The sequence below is a fragment of the Tauraco erythrolophus genome, chromosome 6 (assembly GCF_009769465.1).
Source record: "Tauraco erythrolophus isolate bTauEry1 chromosome 6, bTauEry1.pri, whole genome shotgun sequence".
Classification (NCBI taxonomy): domain Eukaryota; kingdom Metazoa; phylum Chordata; class Aves; order Musophagiformes; family Musophagidae; genus Tauraco; species Tauraco erythrolophus.
Window position 1 is genome coordinate 9,297,576 of NC_141470.1, and position 18,916 is coordinate 9,316,491.

At 44.0% G+C, this 18,916-nt stretch overlaps 1 protein-coding gene across 1 annotated transcript in view; it reads left to right on the plus strand.

Moving 5' to 3' along the window:
- MUC5AC (mucin 5AC, oligomeric mucus/gel-forming) overlaps positions 1-17,523 on the plus strand; it is a 55,475-nt gene extending 37,952 nt beyond the window's left edge. The window contains exons 32-50 of the mRNA XM_086613694.1: positions 4,684-4,745; positions 4,945-5,147; positions 6,007-6,181; positions 6,363-6,613; positions 8,386-8,569; positions 8,959-9,157; positions 10,093-10,271; positions 10,498-10,567; positions 10,882-10,982; positions 11,333-11,364; positions 12,167-12,344; positions 13,036-13,140; positions 13,336-13,370; positions 13,749-13,871; positions 14,003-14,101; positions 14,686-14,814; positions 15,523-15,580; positions 16,653-16,758; positions 17,298-17,523. Coding sequence (XP_086469820.1) covers positions 4,684-4,745; positions 4,945-5,147; positions 6,007-6,181; positions 6,363-6,613; positions 8,386-8,569; positions 8,959-9,157; positions 10,093-10,271; positions 10,498-10,567; positions 10,882-10,982; positions 11,333-11,364; positions 12,167-12,344; positions 13,036-13,140; positions 13,336-13,370; positions 13,749-13,871; positions 14,003-14,101; positions 14,686-14,814; positions 15,523-15,580; positions 16,653-16,758; positions 17,298-17,523 — 2,515 coding nt within the window. The remainder of the gene's footprint in view (positions 1-4,683; positions 4,746-4,944; positions 5,148-6,006; positions 6,182-6,362; positions 6,614-8,385; positions 8,570-8,958; positions 9,158-10,092; positions 10,272-10,497; positions 10,568-10,881; positions 10,983-11,332; positions 11,365-12,166; positions 12,345-13,035; positions 13,141-13,335; positions 13,371-13,748; positions 13,872-14,002; positions 14,102-14,685; positions 14,815-15,522; positions 15,581-16,652; positions 16,759-17,297) is intronic.
- The last annotated feature ends 1,393 nt before the right edge of the window (positions 17,524-18,916 follow it).

Below are 18,916 nucleotides of genomic sequence, written 5' to 3' on the forward strand. Positions count from 1 at the left end.
ACTACAACTGCCCAACCAGCACACCCTCGTCCACCACCAGCCCCACCACCCTCATAACACGCCGGTCACCCAGCACCGCCCCGACCCCCACCACCGTCACCACCGCCACCTCCACGCTCTACTCCCCCACCACGCTGGCCACCTCCTCGGAAACCACACTGCAGACCTCCACCAGCACCACCAGCCCCGTGCCGACACCCACCTCCTTCCCCACCAGCGCGCCCTCACCCACCACCCCCTACACCACCGCCTGTCAACCCGAAACGTGCTCCTGGACCGAATGGTTCGACGTCGACTTCCCCTCCTCGGGGCCCGGCCAGGGAGACTACGAAACCTACCAGCACATCCGGGCCGCCGGCAAGGAAGTCTGCCAACATCCAAGGGAAATCGAGTGCCGGGCCGAGCAGTACCCCGAGGTTCCCATCACGCAAGTCGGACAGGTCGTGCAGTGCGACGTCCACTTCGGACTGGTGTGCAAGAACGAGGAACAGACTGGCAAATTTAAGATGTGCCTCAACTACAGGATCCGCGTCTTCTGCTGCAGCCCCAACTACAACTGCCCAACCAGCACACCCTCGTCCACCACCAGCCCCACCACCCTCATAACACGCCGGTCACCCAGCACCGCCCCGACCCCCACCACCGTCACCACCGCCACCTCCACGCTCTACTCCCCCACCACGCTGGCCACCTCCTCGGAAACCACACTGCAGACCTCCACCAGCACCACCAGCCCCGTGCCGACACCCACCTCCTTCCCCACCAGCGCGCCCTCACCCACCACCCCCTACACCACCGCCTGTCAACCCGAAACGTGCTCCTGGACCGAATGGTTCGACGTCGACTTCCCCTCCTCGGGGCCCGGCCAGGGAGACTACGAAACCTACCAGCACATCCGGGCCGCCGGCAAGGAAGTCTGCCAACATCCAAGGGAAATCGAGTGCCGGGCCGAGCAGTACCCCGAGGTTCCCATCACGCAAGTCGGACAGGTCGTGCAGTGCGACGTCCACTTCGGACTGGTGTGCAAGAACGAGGAACAGACTGGCAAATTTAAGATGTGCCTCAACTACAGGATCCGTGTCTTCTGCTGCAGCCCCAACTACAACTGCCCAACCAGCACACCCTCGTCCACCACCAGCCCCACCACCCTCATAACACGCCGGTCACCCAGCACCGCCCCCACCCCCACCACCCTCACCACCCCCCCCACCACGCTCTACTCCCCCACCACGCTGGCCACCTCCTCGGAAACCACACTGCAGACCTCCACCAGCACCACCAGCCCCGTGCCGACACCCACCTCCTTCCCCACCAGCGCGCCCTCACCCACCACCCCCTACACCACCGCCTGTCAACCCGAAACGTGCTCCTGGACCGAATGGTTCGACGTCGACTTCCCTCCTCGGGGCCCGGCCAGGGAGACTACGAAACCTACCAGCACATCCGGGCCGCCGGCAAGGAAGTCTGTCAACATCCAAGGGAAATCGAGTGCCGGGCCGAGCAGTACCCCGAGGTTCCCATCACGCAAGTCGGACAGGTCGTGCAGTGCGACGTCCACTTCGGACTGGTGTGCAAGAACGAGGAACAGACTGGCAAATTTAAGATGTGCCTCAACTACAGGATCCGCGTCTTCTGCTGCAGCCCCAACTACAACTGCCCAACCAGCACACCCTCGTCCACCACCAGCCCCACCACCCTCATAACACGCCGGTCACCCAGCACCGCCCCGACCCCCCACCACCGTCACCACCGCCACCTCCACGCTCTACTCCCCCACCACGCTGGCCACCTCCTCGGAAACCACACTGCAGACCTCCACCAGCACCACCAGCCCCGTGCCGACACCCACCTCCTTCCCCACCAGCGCGCCCTCACCCACCACCCCCTACACCACCGCCTGTCAACCCGAAACGTGCTCCTGGACCGAATGGTTCGACGTCGACTTCCCCTCCTCGGGGCCCGGCCAGGGAGACTACGAAACCTACCAGCACATCCGGGCCGCCGGCAAGGAAGTCTGCCAACATCCAAGGGAAATCGAGTGCCGGGCCGAGCAGTACCCCGAGGTTCCCATCACGCAAGTCGGACAGGTCGTGCAGTGCGACGTCCACTTCGGACTGGTGTGCAAGAACGAGGAACAGACTGGCAAATTTAAGATGTGCCTCAACTACAGGATCCGCGTCTTCTGCTGCAGCCCCAACTACAACTGCCCAACCAGCACACCCTCGTCCACCACCAGCCCCACCACCCTCATAACACGCCGGTCACCCAGCACCGCCCCGACCCCCACCACCGTCACCACCGCCACCTCCACGCTCTACTCCCCCACCACGCTGGCCACCTCCTCGGAAACCACACTGCAGACCTCCACCAGCACCACCAGCCCCGTGCCGACACCCACCTCCTTCCCCACCAGCGCGCCCTCACCCACCACCCCCTACACCACCGCCTGTCAACCCGAAACGTGCTCCTGGACCGAATGGTTCGACGTCGACTTCCCCTCCTCGGGGCCCGGCCAGGGAGACTACGAAACCTACCAGCACATCCGGGCCGCCGGCAAGGAAGTCTGCCAACATCCAAGGGAAATCGAGTGCCGGGCCGAGCAGTACCCCGAGGTTCCCATCACGCAAGTCGGACAGGTCGTGCAGTGCGACGTCCACTTCGGACTGGTGTGCAAGAACGAGGAACAGACTGGCAAATTTAAGATGTGCCTCAACTACAGGATCCGCGTCCTCTGCTGCAGCCCCAACTACAACTGCCCAACCAGCACACCCTCGTCCACCACCAGCCCCACCACCCTCATAACACGCCGGTCACCCAGCACCGCCCCGACCCCCACCACCGTCACCACCGCCACCTCCACGCTCTACTCCCCCACCACGCTGGCCACCTCCTCGGAAACCACACTGCAGACCTCCACCAGCACCACCAGCCCCGTGCCGACACCCACCTCCTTCCCCACCAGCGCGCCCTCACCCACCACCCCCTACACCACCGCCTGTCAACCCGAAACGTGCTCCTGGACCGAATGGTTCGACGTCGACTTCCCTCCTCGGGGCCCGGCCAGGGAGACTACGAAACCTACCAGCACATCCGGGCCGCCGGCAAGGAAGTCTGCCAACATCCAAGGGAAATCGAGTGCCGGGCCGAGCAGTACCCCGAGGTTCCCATCACGCAAGTCGGACAGGTCGTGCAGTGCGACGTCCACTTCGGACTGGTGTGCAAGAACGAGGAACAGACTGGCAAATTTAAGATGTGCCTCAACTACAGGATCCGCGTCTTCTGCTGCAGCCCCAACTACAACTGCCCAACCAGCACACCCTCGTCCACCACCAGCCCCACCACCCTCATAACACGCCGGTCACCCAGCACCGCCCCGACCCCCACCACCGTCACCACCGCCACCTCCACGCTCTACTCCCCCACCACGCTGGCCACCACCTCGGAAACCACACTGCAGACCTCCACCAGCACCACCAGCCCCGTGCCGACACCCACCTCCTTCCCCACCAGCGCGCCCTCACCCACCACCCCCTACACCACCGCCTGTCAACCCGAAACGTGCTCCTGGACCGAATGGTTCGACGTCGACTTCCCCTCCTCGGGGCCCGGCCAGGGAGACTACGAAACCTACCAGCACATCCGGGCCGCCGGCAAGGAAGTCTGCCAACATCCAAGGGAAATCGAGTGCCGGGCCGAGCAGTACCCCGAGGTTCCCATCACGCAAGTCGGACAGGTCGTGCAGTGCGACGTCCACTTCGGACTGGTGTGCAAGAACGAGGAACAGACTGGCAAATTTAAGATGTGCCTCAACTACAGGATCCGTGTCTTCTGCTGCAGCCCCAACTACAACTGCCCAACCAGCACACCCTCGTCCACCACCAGCCCCACCACCCTCATAACACGCCGGTCACCCAGCACCGCCCCGACCCCCACCACCGTCACCACCGCCACCTCCACGCTCTACTCCCCCACCACGCTGGCCACCTCCTCGGAAACCACACTGCAGACCTCCACCAGCACCACCAGCCCCGTGCCGACACCCACCTCCTTCCCCACCAGCGCGCCCTCACCCACCACCCCCTACACCACCGCCTGTCAACCCGAAACGTGCTCCTGGACCGAATGGTTCGACGTCGACTTTCCCTCCTCGGGGCCCGGCCAGGGAGACTACGAAACCTACCAGCACATCCGGGCCGCCGGCAAGGAAGTCTGTCAACATCCAAGGGAAATCGAGTGCCGGGCCGAGCAGTACCCTGAGGTTCCCATCACGCAAGTCGGACAGGTCGTGCAGTGCGACGTCCACTTCGGACTGGTGTGCAAGAACGAGGAACAGACTGGCAAATTTAAGATGTGCCTCAACTACAGGATCCGCGTCTTCTGCTGCAGCCCCAACTACAACTGCCCAGCCAGCACACCCTCGTCCACCACCAGCCCCACCACCCTCATAACACGCCGGTCACCCAGCACTGCCCCGACCCCCACCACCGTCACCACCGCCACCTCCACGCTCTACTCCCCCACCACGCTGGCCACCTCCTCGGAAACCACACTGCAGACCTCCACCAGCACCACCAGCCCCGTGCCGACACACGCCCCCTTCTCCCCCCCGTTCTCAACCAGCACACCCTCGTCCACCACTTTCTTTACCACCACTTTTTCGACACTTGTACCAACCTACACCAGCACTCCTTCTCCTGTAACTACGCCATGTTTCTGCAAAATTGGAGATGCTATTTTTTCACCCGGTTAGTTTAACTGTTTTTATCAGTCTATTTTTCTCCTATTTAATTATTTTTGTTTATTTTTCATTTCATTTTTCTACATGTCTTTTTAATATAGTCAGAAGTTTATTTGCAAAATTCTGTTATGGCTTTTTATGTTTTTGAACAAGTATTTAATCTTTTTTTGCTGTTAATCGTAATGTATTTTCTATTTTTTCTTCAGGTGACTTGATTTACAACCGAGTGGATAGTGACGGATGTAGGTTTTATGCCATCTGTAGTTCATCATGTAGAGTTGAACGACACACTGTACATTGTAACGTCACTACTCCTTTAACCACTACTTCCCCTGAATGGTCTACCATAACAACGTCAGTGCCTCTGCCTTTTCCTGGTTGTGTTTCTGCTACTTACCCTCCCCTACAGGTTTGAAGTTTCTCTGTTATGTTACAGTAGTTGAAATAACATCAGTGTTAGTTTGACATCAGAAAGGAATAGTTTGCAGTCTTTAAACCTTAGACGTTCAAATTGACAGATTAAGCGTTGCTAGAAATTGGCAATATATATGAGATAAAATTTTTATGTGCCTTCTTCATATTTTTTTGGTTTTTATACTGAAAAAATAAGCTACAATAATCTTTTCTAGTGACTTTAGTGCTAGTTAAACACTTTCTGATGCACTGCCTTGCAAAAATAACAAACCCTCTTACTGAAATAATAGAGGGAGATTTCTTGTCTATTTTGTTTCTTCACTAAACGTCTGTGGAGGCTTGTATCTTTTTCTCCTCTCTTGCCCTCTTATCTGTATTTCTGTACACAGTCTTTTTTCTTTTTTTGATAGTGATGATCTGTGCTGATAGTGAAATAGAGTATGCGTAGCTAATAAAAAGGACACCAGTTCCTTTCACCTAAGACCTATTCCCCCAAAATAGCTCCTTATGCAGAAGAAATAGCTGAAATTAATGTTCCCACCTTCTTTTATAATTAAAAAAATGTGTAGATTATTGACAACCTTGTATTATCAGTGAGTATTTTCATTTTAGTCTTTGCTTCAGGTTTCGAAAACAAAACAGTTTCTGGTCCTCCATATCATGGCCAGAGTTATGAATACCTCTGGTCAACATTACAAATCATTAGTACCACAAACTGAAGAGAAGTAACACATATGATTCTCCTTTCCAAAACCACCATTACTGGAAACAATATAGTATTAAACTAAATATACGAGTAAAGTTCATATCTATCTGTAAACTCCTATGACAGTAATTTTTTATTCATTTTGCAGCCTGGACAAAGATATAAATTATCCAACTGTACCGAACTCCTCTGTAAGGGAGACAACAAGGTAGAAGTAATTCCAACACACTGCCCACCTGTAAAGGAAATTACCTGTGCGAACAAATATCCAGCAATACTGGTACCTGATGAAAATGGTTGCTGTTACCACTATCAGTGTCAATGTAAGCACCAGTAGTTTAAGGAATAACCTTTTCTGAATAAAGTAAAACTTTGCTTAGATTACATGAGCATTTTGTTTTCTTAGGGTTGCTCTATGAATTGCAGTATATTCACTTCAGTTTCTAACTTCTTTCTTCTACATTAATTTTTATGTTAAACTTCTAAATATTTTCTCTCTACCAGGTGTGTGCAGTGGATGGGGTGATCCTCATTACATTACTTTTGATGGAACCTACTATACTTTCCTTGAAAACTGCACTTATGTCCTGGTGAAACAGATTGTACCTAAATATGACAACTTCCGTGTTTACATTGACAATTATTACTGCAATTCAGAAGATGGACTTTCCTGCCCTAAATCCATTATTATTTTCTACAAATCTGCAGAAGTGTTGCTGACCCGTAAACTCATGAACGGTGTGATGACCAATGTGGTAAAATACACGTTTTTTATTTCTCTACTTTTGCAAAAAGAAATATAGTCCATAGGCCTTACTGATTCTCTTTTGAAATAGTCTGTTACAATATTATATCATGGAGGTGATGAGGACAAAGGGTACCACTAGGAAAAAAAAAAGATTACACCAATCTCTGAGAACGAAATGTCAGAAACAGCTTAGGACCATGCAGATACAAATATATTATGTGCATGTGTGTATATATAAATAACAGTAGGAAATAGACTAGTACAGCTGATAGAGAAGATCGAAAGAAAACTCACACTGATGCTTGGTTAGTACATTGTGCCATTCACTTATGTAAACAAAACATTATGAAGAAATGCTAATGCAAATCACAGGCACGATTATTCTCTCATAGAATCATAGAATCATAGAATGATTAGGGTTGGAAGGGACCTTCAAGATCATCTAGTTCCAACCACCCTGCCACGGGCAGGGACACCTTCCACTAGGTCAGGTTGCCCAAAGCCTCATCCAACCTGACCTTGAACACTTCCAGGGATGAGGCATCCAGAACTTCTCTGGGCAACCTGTTCCAGTGCCTCACCACCCTCAGAGTGAAGAATTTCTTCCTTAGATCTAATCCAAATCTGCCCTCTTTCAGTTGAAAACCATTGCCCCTTGTCTTATCACTATATACCATTGCAAAAAGTCCCTCTCCAGCTTTCCTGTAGTCCCCCTTTAAGTACTGGAATATTCCTTACCAGCTGGATGACTAGGAACTGCTTCCTCTGCGTAGGGAACTTCAGGTACCACACCGAGTCATGACATGATTTCCCCTCCAATTCCCTGCTGGGAAGAGAGGTATAGCTAAAGAAAAGGGGTGACTGTGGATGTCACTTCACCTTCATGATCCTAAGCTAGTGCTGGTAAGCCAGTAAAAACGAAAAGTCAGTTCCACTGTTACACTGGAGAATATTTGAGTTGATTAGAGAACACAAAAAGGCGAGAGAAAAAGTTTGTCCCAATATGCATTCTCGTCCTACAGAGTCACGCCAAGTTCTCCTTATCTACAGTCAGAAAGGCATGCTGCAACAACTAGTCCAGTGATTCCCTGTGAAAGAAAACAGCAACTGACAGTGTTAACTCTTACTTTATCCCAATTCAACAAGAAGAATTTTGCAGAATAATTGCTGACAAAAAGTTATTAAGCAAATATGTCCACCTTCATTAGCTCATATAAGATAAAGGCTGCAAATGAAATAGCTTAGGTTAATGAGTAAATATGACTGCTACATAAAACGGGCACCAGGGACATTTGACTTCATTTTGAATTCATACAATTCTTCCAATAGTAGTATATGGACAATATACATACAATTCTTCCATAGTATATGGACAGTGTGATTTTGCAGCAAAGTTATTACATAATAACGGCAGGAATATTTCTATAGTTAAAGAAAACTACCACTCATTTTCATATGAAAAATGTGTACAATAAACAAAATGATGAGGGACATAAAGAAAATACTGGGATTTAGAATGCTGTGCATTAGCTCACAATCTGCGCAAACATGATACATAGAGGCCACTTAGATTATTATCGCACTGTAGCAATATAGTAATACAAGCTGAGATATTAATGCACATATATGCTGTTATTGAAATGACAATGGGCATTGGATGTGATGCACAACAATATGGAGTTATGCATGGTTATGAAGATTAGAAAATATATTATTTAAAATAATCAGGCAGAAGCAGTGCTTATTCTGAAGTTGTGTGTTTTTTAACCCTGCATTCAGATGTACTTCAACCAAAAGATTGTCAAACCAGGCTTCAAAAAAGATGGTATTTCTTTCTCCACACTTGGTATCAACATGATTGTTGAAATACCAGAGATTGGTGCAACCATTACCTTTAGTGGGCTGATTTTCTCCGTGAAACTCCCATACAGCAAATTTGGCAACAACACCGAAGGACAGTGTGGTAAGACAGATGCACTAATTGGAGGTGGGACGCTTTCATCACCCTACTGTGGTTATTCTCACCCACTCTGGCTGTGCAGTTTTATGATTGACAGAAATAAATAAACAGCAGTAAAATGGAAATGAAAACAGCTCTGCTCTTCAACTCCTTTGAGATCAAAAGCTCCATATTTCATCAACCTGTTATTTCTGTTAGGGCTGGGGTTTTAGGTTTGTTTGTTTTTCCCTAACCTAAATTAAAGTTCATATAACTGTAAAGAAAGCATTCCCTCTGAAGTAAGCTACCTTACACATTTCATGAGCACAGCACATCTAATGTGGTATCAGCACAATAATGTATTGTGCATCTCTGAAGTGGCTTATGAGACTTACACAGCTTGTCTCTTCCAGGAACATGTACAAATAATAAAGCAGATGAATGCCGCTTACCAAATGGGAAGGTCATTTCTTCCTGTCCCCAAATGGCTCATCACTGGATCGTTGATAACAACAAGTCATGCCATGGAGTACCAATACCACCAGTTGTAACCACACCTTCACCAAAGCCTCAGTGTGAAACGCCTCATCTCTGCAAGCTTATCTGGAGCGAGTAAGAAAAATAATGAATGAATTCACCTTTCTAGACAAAACTGTCTCATTATCTTACAAGAAGAGTAAGAACTACAGTCCTAGCATGTGATAACAGCTGAAAAAGTCAGCTAATAACAGGATATCTACAGTAAAAGCCTTTTGCAAAAGAAACTGCTCTTCTTTAATGACTTGCATGCCAAAGATAACTAAGCAAGGAGAGGTGAAGTCAGAAAATCAGGGATGCAGCAAGCACTAAAATCCATACTCCCCGGGTTGCAAACACACAGATTTACGTTATCTTTCTTCCTCCCTCCCTTCCAGGGTATGCTCACTCACTATTAGTTACATGACTAAGTAAAGACTAAACTCTAATTTTGAAGCAGACCTTCAGAACAAACCATAAAGAACCTGGTTACCAACCAATTAACAGAGCAGACAGAATCATCTCAGCCAAAAAGTGTCCTTCATTCTTTTTTTTTATGTAAAACATGGAGCGGCAAAAGCACAAAGGCTTGTTTCCTGCAGTAACTCCTATACTTCAGTGACCTCTGACAAAAGCTTTTTTTTCAGCGAGTCACTTATAAAGACCCTCTTACTCATGCTTGCTGTAGTGTTTAATAAGTTATGAGCTATTGTATGTGCAATTTTTATGTCTCTCAGCTATATCATTCTATTTTCCTCAATTTGATGCCGTTGCCTTTTTTATGAAATTTCTGGTGTCAGATTGATGGCAAGTTGTGTACACCTACAGAAACACTATGGCCATTAGGGTCTTTAGAAAAAAATGGAGCTTCAAAGGTTAGCTTTCCTAATCTTTCCTGTCCTGAAAAAATCTCCGAGACTATTGGCCGTTCTTCGAGTTTTGTTTCTTATAATGCATTCCTTCCTGAAATGCTGGATTTTATATAATGACTGGTTAACATAAAAGAGGTTTGGTTTCTTTTCTGTCTGCAGGATTTTTGCAGAATGCCATGCCGTGATACCACCAGAACCGTTTTTCAAAGGCTGTGTTTTTGATGGATGTCGCATAGCCAATAAATCCATGCAGTGTGCCAGTTTGGAGATATATGCTACAGAGTGCGCTGCTAGAGGTGTCTGCGTTGACTGGAGAGACAAGACCAACAATATATGCCGTAAGTATTGCAGAACTCAAAAACACATGTGAGAAGTAGTAGTAATTAGTGTTTCGTTCAGTAAACACATCTTACATCTAACACTTGACTACTGTCTACAAAGACACAGCAACATCCTTACTCACAGAAGCTGCAGATGAAGGCAGCAAAGCTGTAGTCAATCTTCGACACAAAAATGCATCTACTGTCAATTTTTGATTTTCTTCCTTTTTTTTTTACCATACAGCCTACAACTGTCCAGCAAACCTGGTATACAAGCCATGTGGGCCCATTAATCCTGTTACCTGTGACCCAAGGTATGAAAAGACAAAAAAAATCCACCCCAAAACAACTGCTTATATTTTTCTTTTTTTTTTCTATTTTTACCTATCTACTTTCCTTAGAAAATTGAGTTACTTCATAATGAAGTATCTTGTGAATTTGGATAATTTATTTAAGATTTATAAATATCCATCAGCTCTATGAATATGCACTTCCTGGTGCACTTCAGAAAATGTAAATTCTTTTGTCTCCCTTGGATCTGACATGGTGACCTTCTACATATGCTACTCTCTCTCCTGCTTCACTGCAAAAACTTTGCACTCAAACACATACATTCCTTCCACTCTAGCTTTGTTGAGCATCCTGGCTATGGAGTAACTGAAGGATGTTTCTGTCCTGAAGGAAAGAAACTCATAAGTGAAGACAGCGACATCTGTGTCCCTGAATGCTGTAAGTAATCTGTAGCTAGTTTGAGGTATAAACAGAGAGGAGCATTGATAGTCAGGAGGCCTGTGTTCTACTGCCATCTTCTACATGGTCAGATCATGGGCAAATCAACCTCTCCAAGCTCCTTTAGTCTCCTGATCTAAAAATCAAATAATAATCAATATTACATTTTTCCATCTTCCTTCCTTGCATGAGATCCACCAAGATGGTAGAATCTCAGAAGAACTAATCTGCATATTAGTTTTCTTGTTAGTTTTGTCTTCACAGAATTTCTATTTGAAATCACACAAATTTACTTCTTTATGTCGGTTTTCAGTGGAGTAAATATTCGTGTTTTTTTTTTTTCTTTCCAGTTTGTAGTGAACCAAATGGAGTATCCAGACGGGTGAGTATCACAATCAGTGTGGTTTATCGAGCACAGAGAATTGAAGCAAGAGGATATATAGCATTTCACAAAAACAAAGTTTGCTTAGGTTGGGGGAGACTTTAGGTTTTTTTCAAATGTTCATTCCCCTTTAATCTTAAAACTAATTATGAGTGTTAGAGCAGAAACCACATTACTAGCTAAGAAACTTAACAGTAACCATCATCACCTCACATACTAAAAAAAAAAAAAAAAAGGAAAACAGAAAGAAAGAGAAAGAAAAAAGGAGATAGATGGTAGCAGTGGAACTTTGATATATGTGCTACTTTTATTTCTACAGATTTGGCTCGCTAAAGTTACTGGAGATAAAGGGACAGATGGATAACAAAGTTTACCTGCTACCGATAATGTTGATAGTCTGCACTCTTAGTTTCTCAACCGCATACAAATTATAGAAATTTCTCTCTCACCTAATGTGTAAATGAGTATGTCATATGATAATTTCTTATTGAAAAATGCATGTGAGGGTCAATCACTTCTCCTTTAGACCTCTTGAATCCCTCATACTAACACTACTAACAAAGAGAAAGTGATAGCTGTGTGAACACACTCAGAACCTTCAGCAGTCTCCAGTATCTTCTCCTAATAAGCTTCGGTTCCAGGGTTTTTTAAAATTAAAAAATACTAGAAATATGAAAAGGCTGATGTAATCAGGTATCACTGTATCCATGAATAAGTCCACTAGAAACAAACAGAATTATTTTGGTTTGAATTTATATATCTTTTTTGGTCTTACTTTTTTTTCTTTTTCTTTTTCATGTAGCCAGGAGAAAAATGGACAAAAGATTGTGAGGAATGTGTCTGTGACAAAAATACTCTAAAAGTGCATTGTACAAAACACAACTGTTCTCTGGCACAGCAAGTATTTTGTGATGAACCAGGTTACATGCCTGTTAAGATACAGATACCAGAAGATCCATGCTGTACCAGGACCGAGTGCTGTAAGTCCTGTCTCAGTTCTTTATTATGGGGAATATACCACACTCATTTTGCAGAACTACAGCAATCATTTCTTATTTTTTTAATACTTTGCATTGATTTCAAAATGCTTTTCTTCTTCGTCCTACTTCTTACTATCTTCTTGCAGAGCATTTACTAGCTGCTGGAAATGACTAAATTTAAAGACAAAAAGATTTTATATGGTTAGACACAGAAAAGTAACTGGAAATCTCCTATAATTTAACACTGAAAACCTGTAATGATGCCATCGCCTTAGGCAATGTTGAAACACTATTCAAAGCATTTTCTGTTTCAAAGACCAGTATATTAAAAAAAAAAAAAAATCTTAACATTTTAAAAAAAGTCTTAAACATTTAAAAATTGCTCAGGAAAGCTCCTGAACCCCTGAGAGCCATCATATTTCCCAACTGGTACATATTTACCTTTGGAAGCATCTCTTTCCAGTGATCACCACTCTATTCTCGGACAATGCTTTGCTTTACAAAGGTTGTGGAAAAGTCCATTCGCTTTAAAAATAGCTGGGCAAATATACTGAATTAGTCATCAAACTAGCTTGCGTAAACACCACCATATTTGTCCTGTGGGAAAACTTCTGAAGTTCATGCAAAACAAAGCTACTTTCGTTTAAAAATTCTGAGTTCATTATTTTCTATACGCTCTTACATTATACAGACTGCAACACTAGCCTCTGCCCTGAGGTCACACCCAAGTGCTTAGAGGGACAGGAAGTAGTTATAATAATTCAGCCTGGAAAATGCTGTCCTACCTTTGAATGCAGTAAGTACTATGCACCTTCTTCATGCTTTTTTCTAAGCTATGTTTTTCTAAGTTTATGAATACAAAAACCTTAAAAGAGAAAAACGTAAATTACCTGTGTTAGCATATCAGGTCAACAAAGCAGCATTTTTTTCACACGCTTCTGCTTCTGAAAACTTACACCTCTATGACACCATCTTTCTTCCTTCTTTACAGGACATGGCTGTGTAGTCAATGAAACCTACTATGCAGTAAGTACACAAAGCAACTCTCTATAAAAATACGCCTTCACACAGGTTCACAATGAAATGTTTTTGAGACTCCTATCATGGACCATATTTTGCAGAAAGGCCTGAGATAAAATATTATTAATTATTTAATCAAGATCAGCATAATGACACCTTCCCTACAAGAAAAAGCATTTTCTGCTCTCCTTTCTTCATTAGCAGAATTTAATTCCAAAATGGATATCACTAACAACAGAAACTCTGCTTAAATGAAACAACCAAAATTGTGTTTAAGGATAGTTTAGCCCATACATAGTTCAGCTTTGTATTGTCTGTGACGTACATACAAGAAGTAACTTGCTTTTACTAACTAATAATGACTTCTTTTTTGACTTCCCCTAGCCTGGAGCTGTCATTCCATCAAGCCCTTGTGAAGAATGCACTTGCTCTGAATCCCCTTACTCAAGCCCTCACCATGCTACTGTCAAGTGCAAGCCTGTTATCTGTGACACATACTGCCCACCGGTGAGTGCTGTTTCGCTGTCCGTAATTCCTGCCCCACTCAGCTCAGATACCCAGCAGTTGCTCAAATACCCACCAGTTAAGGTCAGTGTCCTGACTCAATGTTAATTTCCTCTCTATTTCTTTCAAAACAGGGTTATAAGTATACAGAGAAACCTGGACAGTGCTGTGGCACGTGCAAGGCAGCGGCTTGCATAGTGACTGTGGGAGACAACATTACACGCGTGCTCCAAGTAACTATCCCTGGTTTAGTTCACTTTTGGTGACCTAGTCTTTTCGCTCTTTCGCCTCCTTGCCTTTGTCACTTGCATTTGTTGCGTCTTTTCTCATGTTAGACAAATGCTTATTTAGGCAGGATCTCACACAACTTGGAACAGTACCTTGAGCCATGACACTCCAGCTCAAACTAAGAATTCTGGAAGCCGCTGTGGTACTGAACAATGGCTTTCAAAATCAACGTAGAAAAACACATGGGTGAAAGCAATGGGCCCTTATTTGCCTTCAGCTCTGGAAATACAGCACCCATTTTGCTCAAAGGAAAAATTACCTGTGGAAGCAGTTTTCTGTTCTGAACAGCCCATCTCAAGTTAGCCAAGAGCTTTAGGATAAGATGGGTCAGTGAAGCCAGCAGAACTTCTGCCATGTATCTGAATGGACGTATCCATAAATTCTGCTGACAAAACCACCGAAACACAAATTAATCTTTCCAAATGGGTCCACATACTGCTGTAGGCAGCAATGGTAAGACACTGGGTGGTTTTTTGTTTCAGTTTTATGTAAGAAGATTTTTATTCACTTTAATTTTAACTACTTTCAGGTTGGAGAATTCTGGCACCCACCTGGTGATAACTGTACAACTTACACATGTGAGAAATTCGATGACCAGTTCATTCAAGTCATCTTACAGGAAAACTGCCCTCCCTTTAACCCTGATGAGTGTGATCCAGTAAGTACTCTTCTACAAGTTCTCATGTATGAGAAGGTTGCAGTGGTTAACACCAGTGATAGAAGGATCATGGAAAAGGGTACAGCATAATGTTACGGATTTCTAAAAGTGTCCTGCGACCTAGAAGCAAGAATCTTATTGAAAAATAATGAAATTTTTATTTCTAAATTATTTAAGATTATAAATTCTTTTTTTAGAATTCACTAAGAGAGCAAAGTTGAAGGTAAATAAGCTACTTCAGTTCACAACTTCATTCAACCTAATACAGCTCAGGGTAAATTAGAATCAGCTCCACACATCTAGGGAGTCAGTTATTTCCTTAATTGTGTTACCCTGCCTGACATAGTCCTTCACGTATACTGGCTTTGGTCACTCAATATATCCCACATGTGCTACACACTTTATTTCTGAAAATTTACTACTGAATTCTGATGACAGCAAAGCAGATCCAGTCCCCCTCAATGTCACCTTTCAAAGAACTCTTATTAATATTGAATGGAGGTAGTTATGTGCCCTTAATATTTAGCCTTGCTTGAAATTACATTCCATGTCATAGAATCATAGAATCATAGAATGGCATAGGCTGGAAGGGACATACCAATACAAAAAAACTTTCTGGTGACAGAGAAATCTAGGAAACAGGGAAAGTCTCTGCTTTAGTATGTAGATACGAAACCTGAGTTCTCTTTTTCTGTTTTCCCACTGAAGGATGATATCAAGCTATCTGACAATGGCTGCTGTAAAGAGTGCCCGGAAAAACTGAAGAGTAAGTAATGATAAATTTGTGAAAAGTAGAATCATAGAACCATAGAATGGTTTAGGTTGGAAGGGACCTTAAAAATAATCTAGTTCCAGCCTGCCTGCCACGGGCAGGGACACCTTCCACTACACCAGGTTGCTCAAAGCCCCATCCAACCTGGCCTGGAACACATCCAGGGATGAGGCATCTACAACTTCTCTGGGCAACCTGTTCCAGTGCCTCACCGCCCTCTGAGCGAAAATTTTTTTCCTTATATCTAACCGAAATCTCCCCTCTTTCAGTTTAGATCCATTGCCCCTTGTCCTGTCACTACATGCCTTTGTAAAAAGTCCCTCTCCAGCTTTCCTGTAGGCCCCCTTTAGGTACTGGAAGGCTGCTCTAAGGTCTCCCCGGAGCCTTCTCTTCTCCAGGCTGAACAGCCCCAACTCTCAGCCTGTCTTCATAGCAGAGGTGCTCCAGCCCTTGGATCATCTTCATGGCCCTCCTCTGGACTTGCTCCAGAGTAATTATAATATGTGCCTTACTAGGTATGTTAGTCCATGTTGCATGGTAGATGCATAGACAGAAGAGGTGAACAGATCAAGTTTGGGACCATTGCCTCATGCTGGTGTGAGAAAGCAAACAGGTGGAAAAAGAAAGGAACAGAACATTTCCAGCACGCACTTTAGGGCCTTGGAAAACATGGATATGGTGAACTTTCGCACCCCCTATTTTAAATGTTAGCTTTTTTGTGGGAGGGAGAGGACTATGACTCTTCTCCCACTTCCATAGATACATTCTCTTTAAGGAAGAATGTGAAGCCAGTCCTGGAGGTAGGTGTGCATTGAGCAGTTGCCACAGTACTGCTCTTTATTTCTGCATCCTGCACCAAAGTTGCATAAGCAAAAGGGAATTTTTCATTCATTGATAACACAAGCAGCATTTGGCCCTTAGAAATTAAAAGAGAAAGGCACTGTGACTTAATTTCCTATTTCAGCTCCATCCATCTCAGTTTTCTACTACAAACTATCACACACAGATACCTACTTATATGCACATATATTTTAACCTATTTTCCCTTCATTTGTGACAACCTCAGGTTGTATGAAGCACAATAGTACTACTATCATCAAACATCATGGATGTGTATCTCCTGCACCTGTTGAGATAACATACTGTGAAGGCAGCTGTGATGCTTACTCACGGTAAGTGGCATAAAAGATAATTGTGGTCTATTGTCTTCTACTCTTTACACTAGTTACATAAAGCAAATCACAATTTATCTTCTAATATGTCCAACATCCACCCAGTCATCAGACATTTCCATGATGCTAACTAGAATTTTTAACAGACGTGATGTTGTACTAGCTTAATTACCTCAAGACTCCCAGTGTTTTAACAGCCTGGTCAGTGTCATAGTGAATAGACCCAAATTTTTATTTTGCCCATGTAAAAGTGAAGTTATTTGTTTCTCTCTATGCTCTTATTTTGGACTGGCTTAATATGTGATCCAGATTAATTAATTAACTTTTTCTGTGCCTTAACAAAGAGCTAGATCCAACCATTTTTACAATGAAGAGCAACTTACTTATATTTCACTGCAACACTGTAAGAATGGTAATATTGAGCAATAGTCCCACATGCAAGAACACAACTTCTGATTATATTTAACAGTGGGTGGGAGGGGCAGTGGCATTTCTCACGCAATTTCTAAATCTCTCTCTTTTGTTGGTTTTGCAATCAGATATTCTCCAGAGGCGAATGTGATGGAACATAAATGCTCGTGTTGTCAGGAAATCAAGACCAGCCAAAGAAAGGTGACCCTGACATGCAGTGACGGAACCTTCCTTGACCACTCATACACCTATGTGGAGAAATGCAGTTGCGTGAGCAGTGAGTGCATTCCACAAGAAAGCACCCAACAGGCAACAAACGAGATAAAGTCCTCTCAGAAACAAGTGAATGTCTAAAATTAGAACTAGAGAGAAGAACTCAAACAAGAGTTGAACATAAGACTGAAAGAATACTTCAAAAAAATACAAAAGTGTCAAAAGCAGCTAAAATTTTGGATGAACAGACGATATTTTCTGCATATAAACTCAATATGTCTGTCTACATTGTTTCAGTTTTCACTACCAATATATCTCCCATGGTTTTTTCTTGCCTTTTCTTTTACACCCTGAGAGGTACAGCATAGGTCATTTTGACATTTTTGACATTTTATTTGTTTGTCTTCTGAGAAGTGCTATACATAAGACTGAGAGCTGGTTTTACACTTGCATGAAGTCTAATGTGAGAACAACGTTATTTTCTGGCTTGAAGCTTGCCTGTGCTGGCATAATATAGACACTTGACAATACCTAATGTTTCTATGGACGTAGGCTGAGCTTTTCTATAACATTTTCATTCCAGTTCATTGAGACAAATCAAAAGCTGAAGTACAGAAAACAAACAAAAAGACAAAATCCAAGGAAAACTGTATCTCTCTGTTTCTTCATTTTTCTTTTTGCATTAAAGAAAACTTAGACTGCACAAAGCCATACCTTCTCATAACTATGAACTTCAATATTTTGAACAATTTATGATGGGCATATTTCCATATATATTCTCATAGGAAAAAGAAAGAAATCCTACAACAAGAAGCTGCTGCACATTACTTTTTGTTTACATAACACCATCAGCGTAGTAACCGTATGAAAATATGGAATTTTTTTTTGTTTGTGGTTAACTGTTTACAGAAGAAGTATAAATATATATATATATTTTTGCCAACAGGGACATATGAAGGATTTTTTTTAAACAAAAGTTAATAATAATAATAATAATAATAATAATAGTAATAATAATAATATATGTAAATTCTTTGCTAGGAAGCTTTTAAAAGTTGAACCATTGCTATTTATTTTATTTTTGAAAAATTGATTTATTGGGCCATTTATTTCAGAATTAATGTTATCCCATTTCTTAGTCTTAGTCATGTTATCTGGGTGTGGTATATTTTCTTCTTCTATTTTGTTTTGGAATAATGTTTTATTTTTGTTCCTATGAAAAAAGTAACGATGATTAATAAATTTTAAGCATTTTACAGTATGTCTCCTTTGACTTTCACTGAATCTCTCACATGAGAGTTGTCAACCCCGTAAAATATTTGCTTCCCACCCTGCTACAGTCATTTCTTAATAGCTCCAGGTCAAATGTCAATCTAGACTGTGGTACCTAACCCCCCATAGAGCTTTGATACCGCACTCAAAGGTAAATACTGGAAATGTTCCAAGCACATCACTTCAGATGCTGCCAGTTAGTGAGCTTCCAGTAAGCAAGCAGGCACATCTTTGAGTCGATAGCTATTTTGTAGCTCTGAAA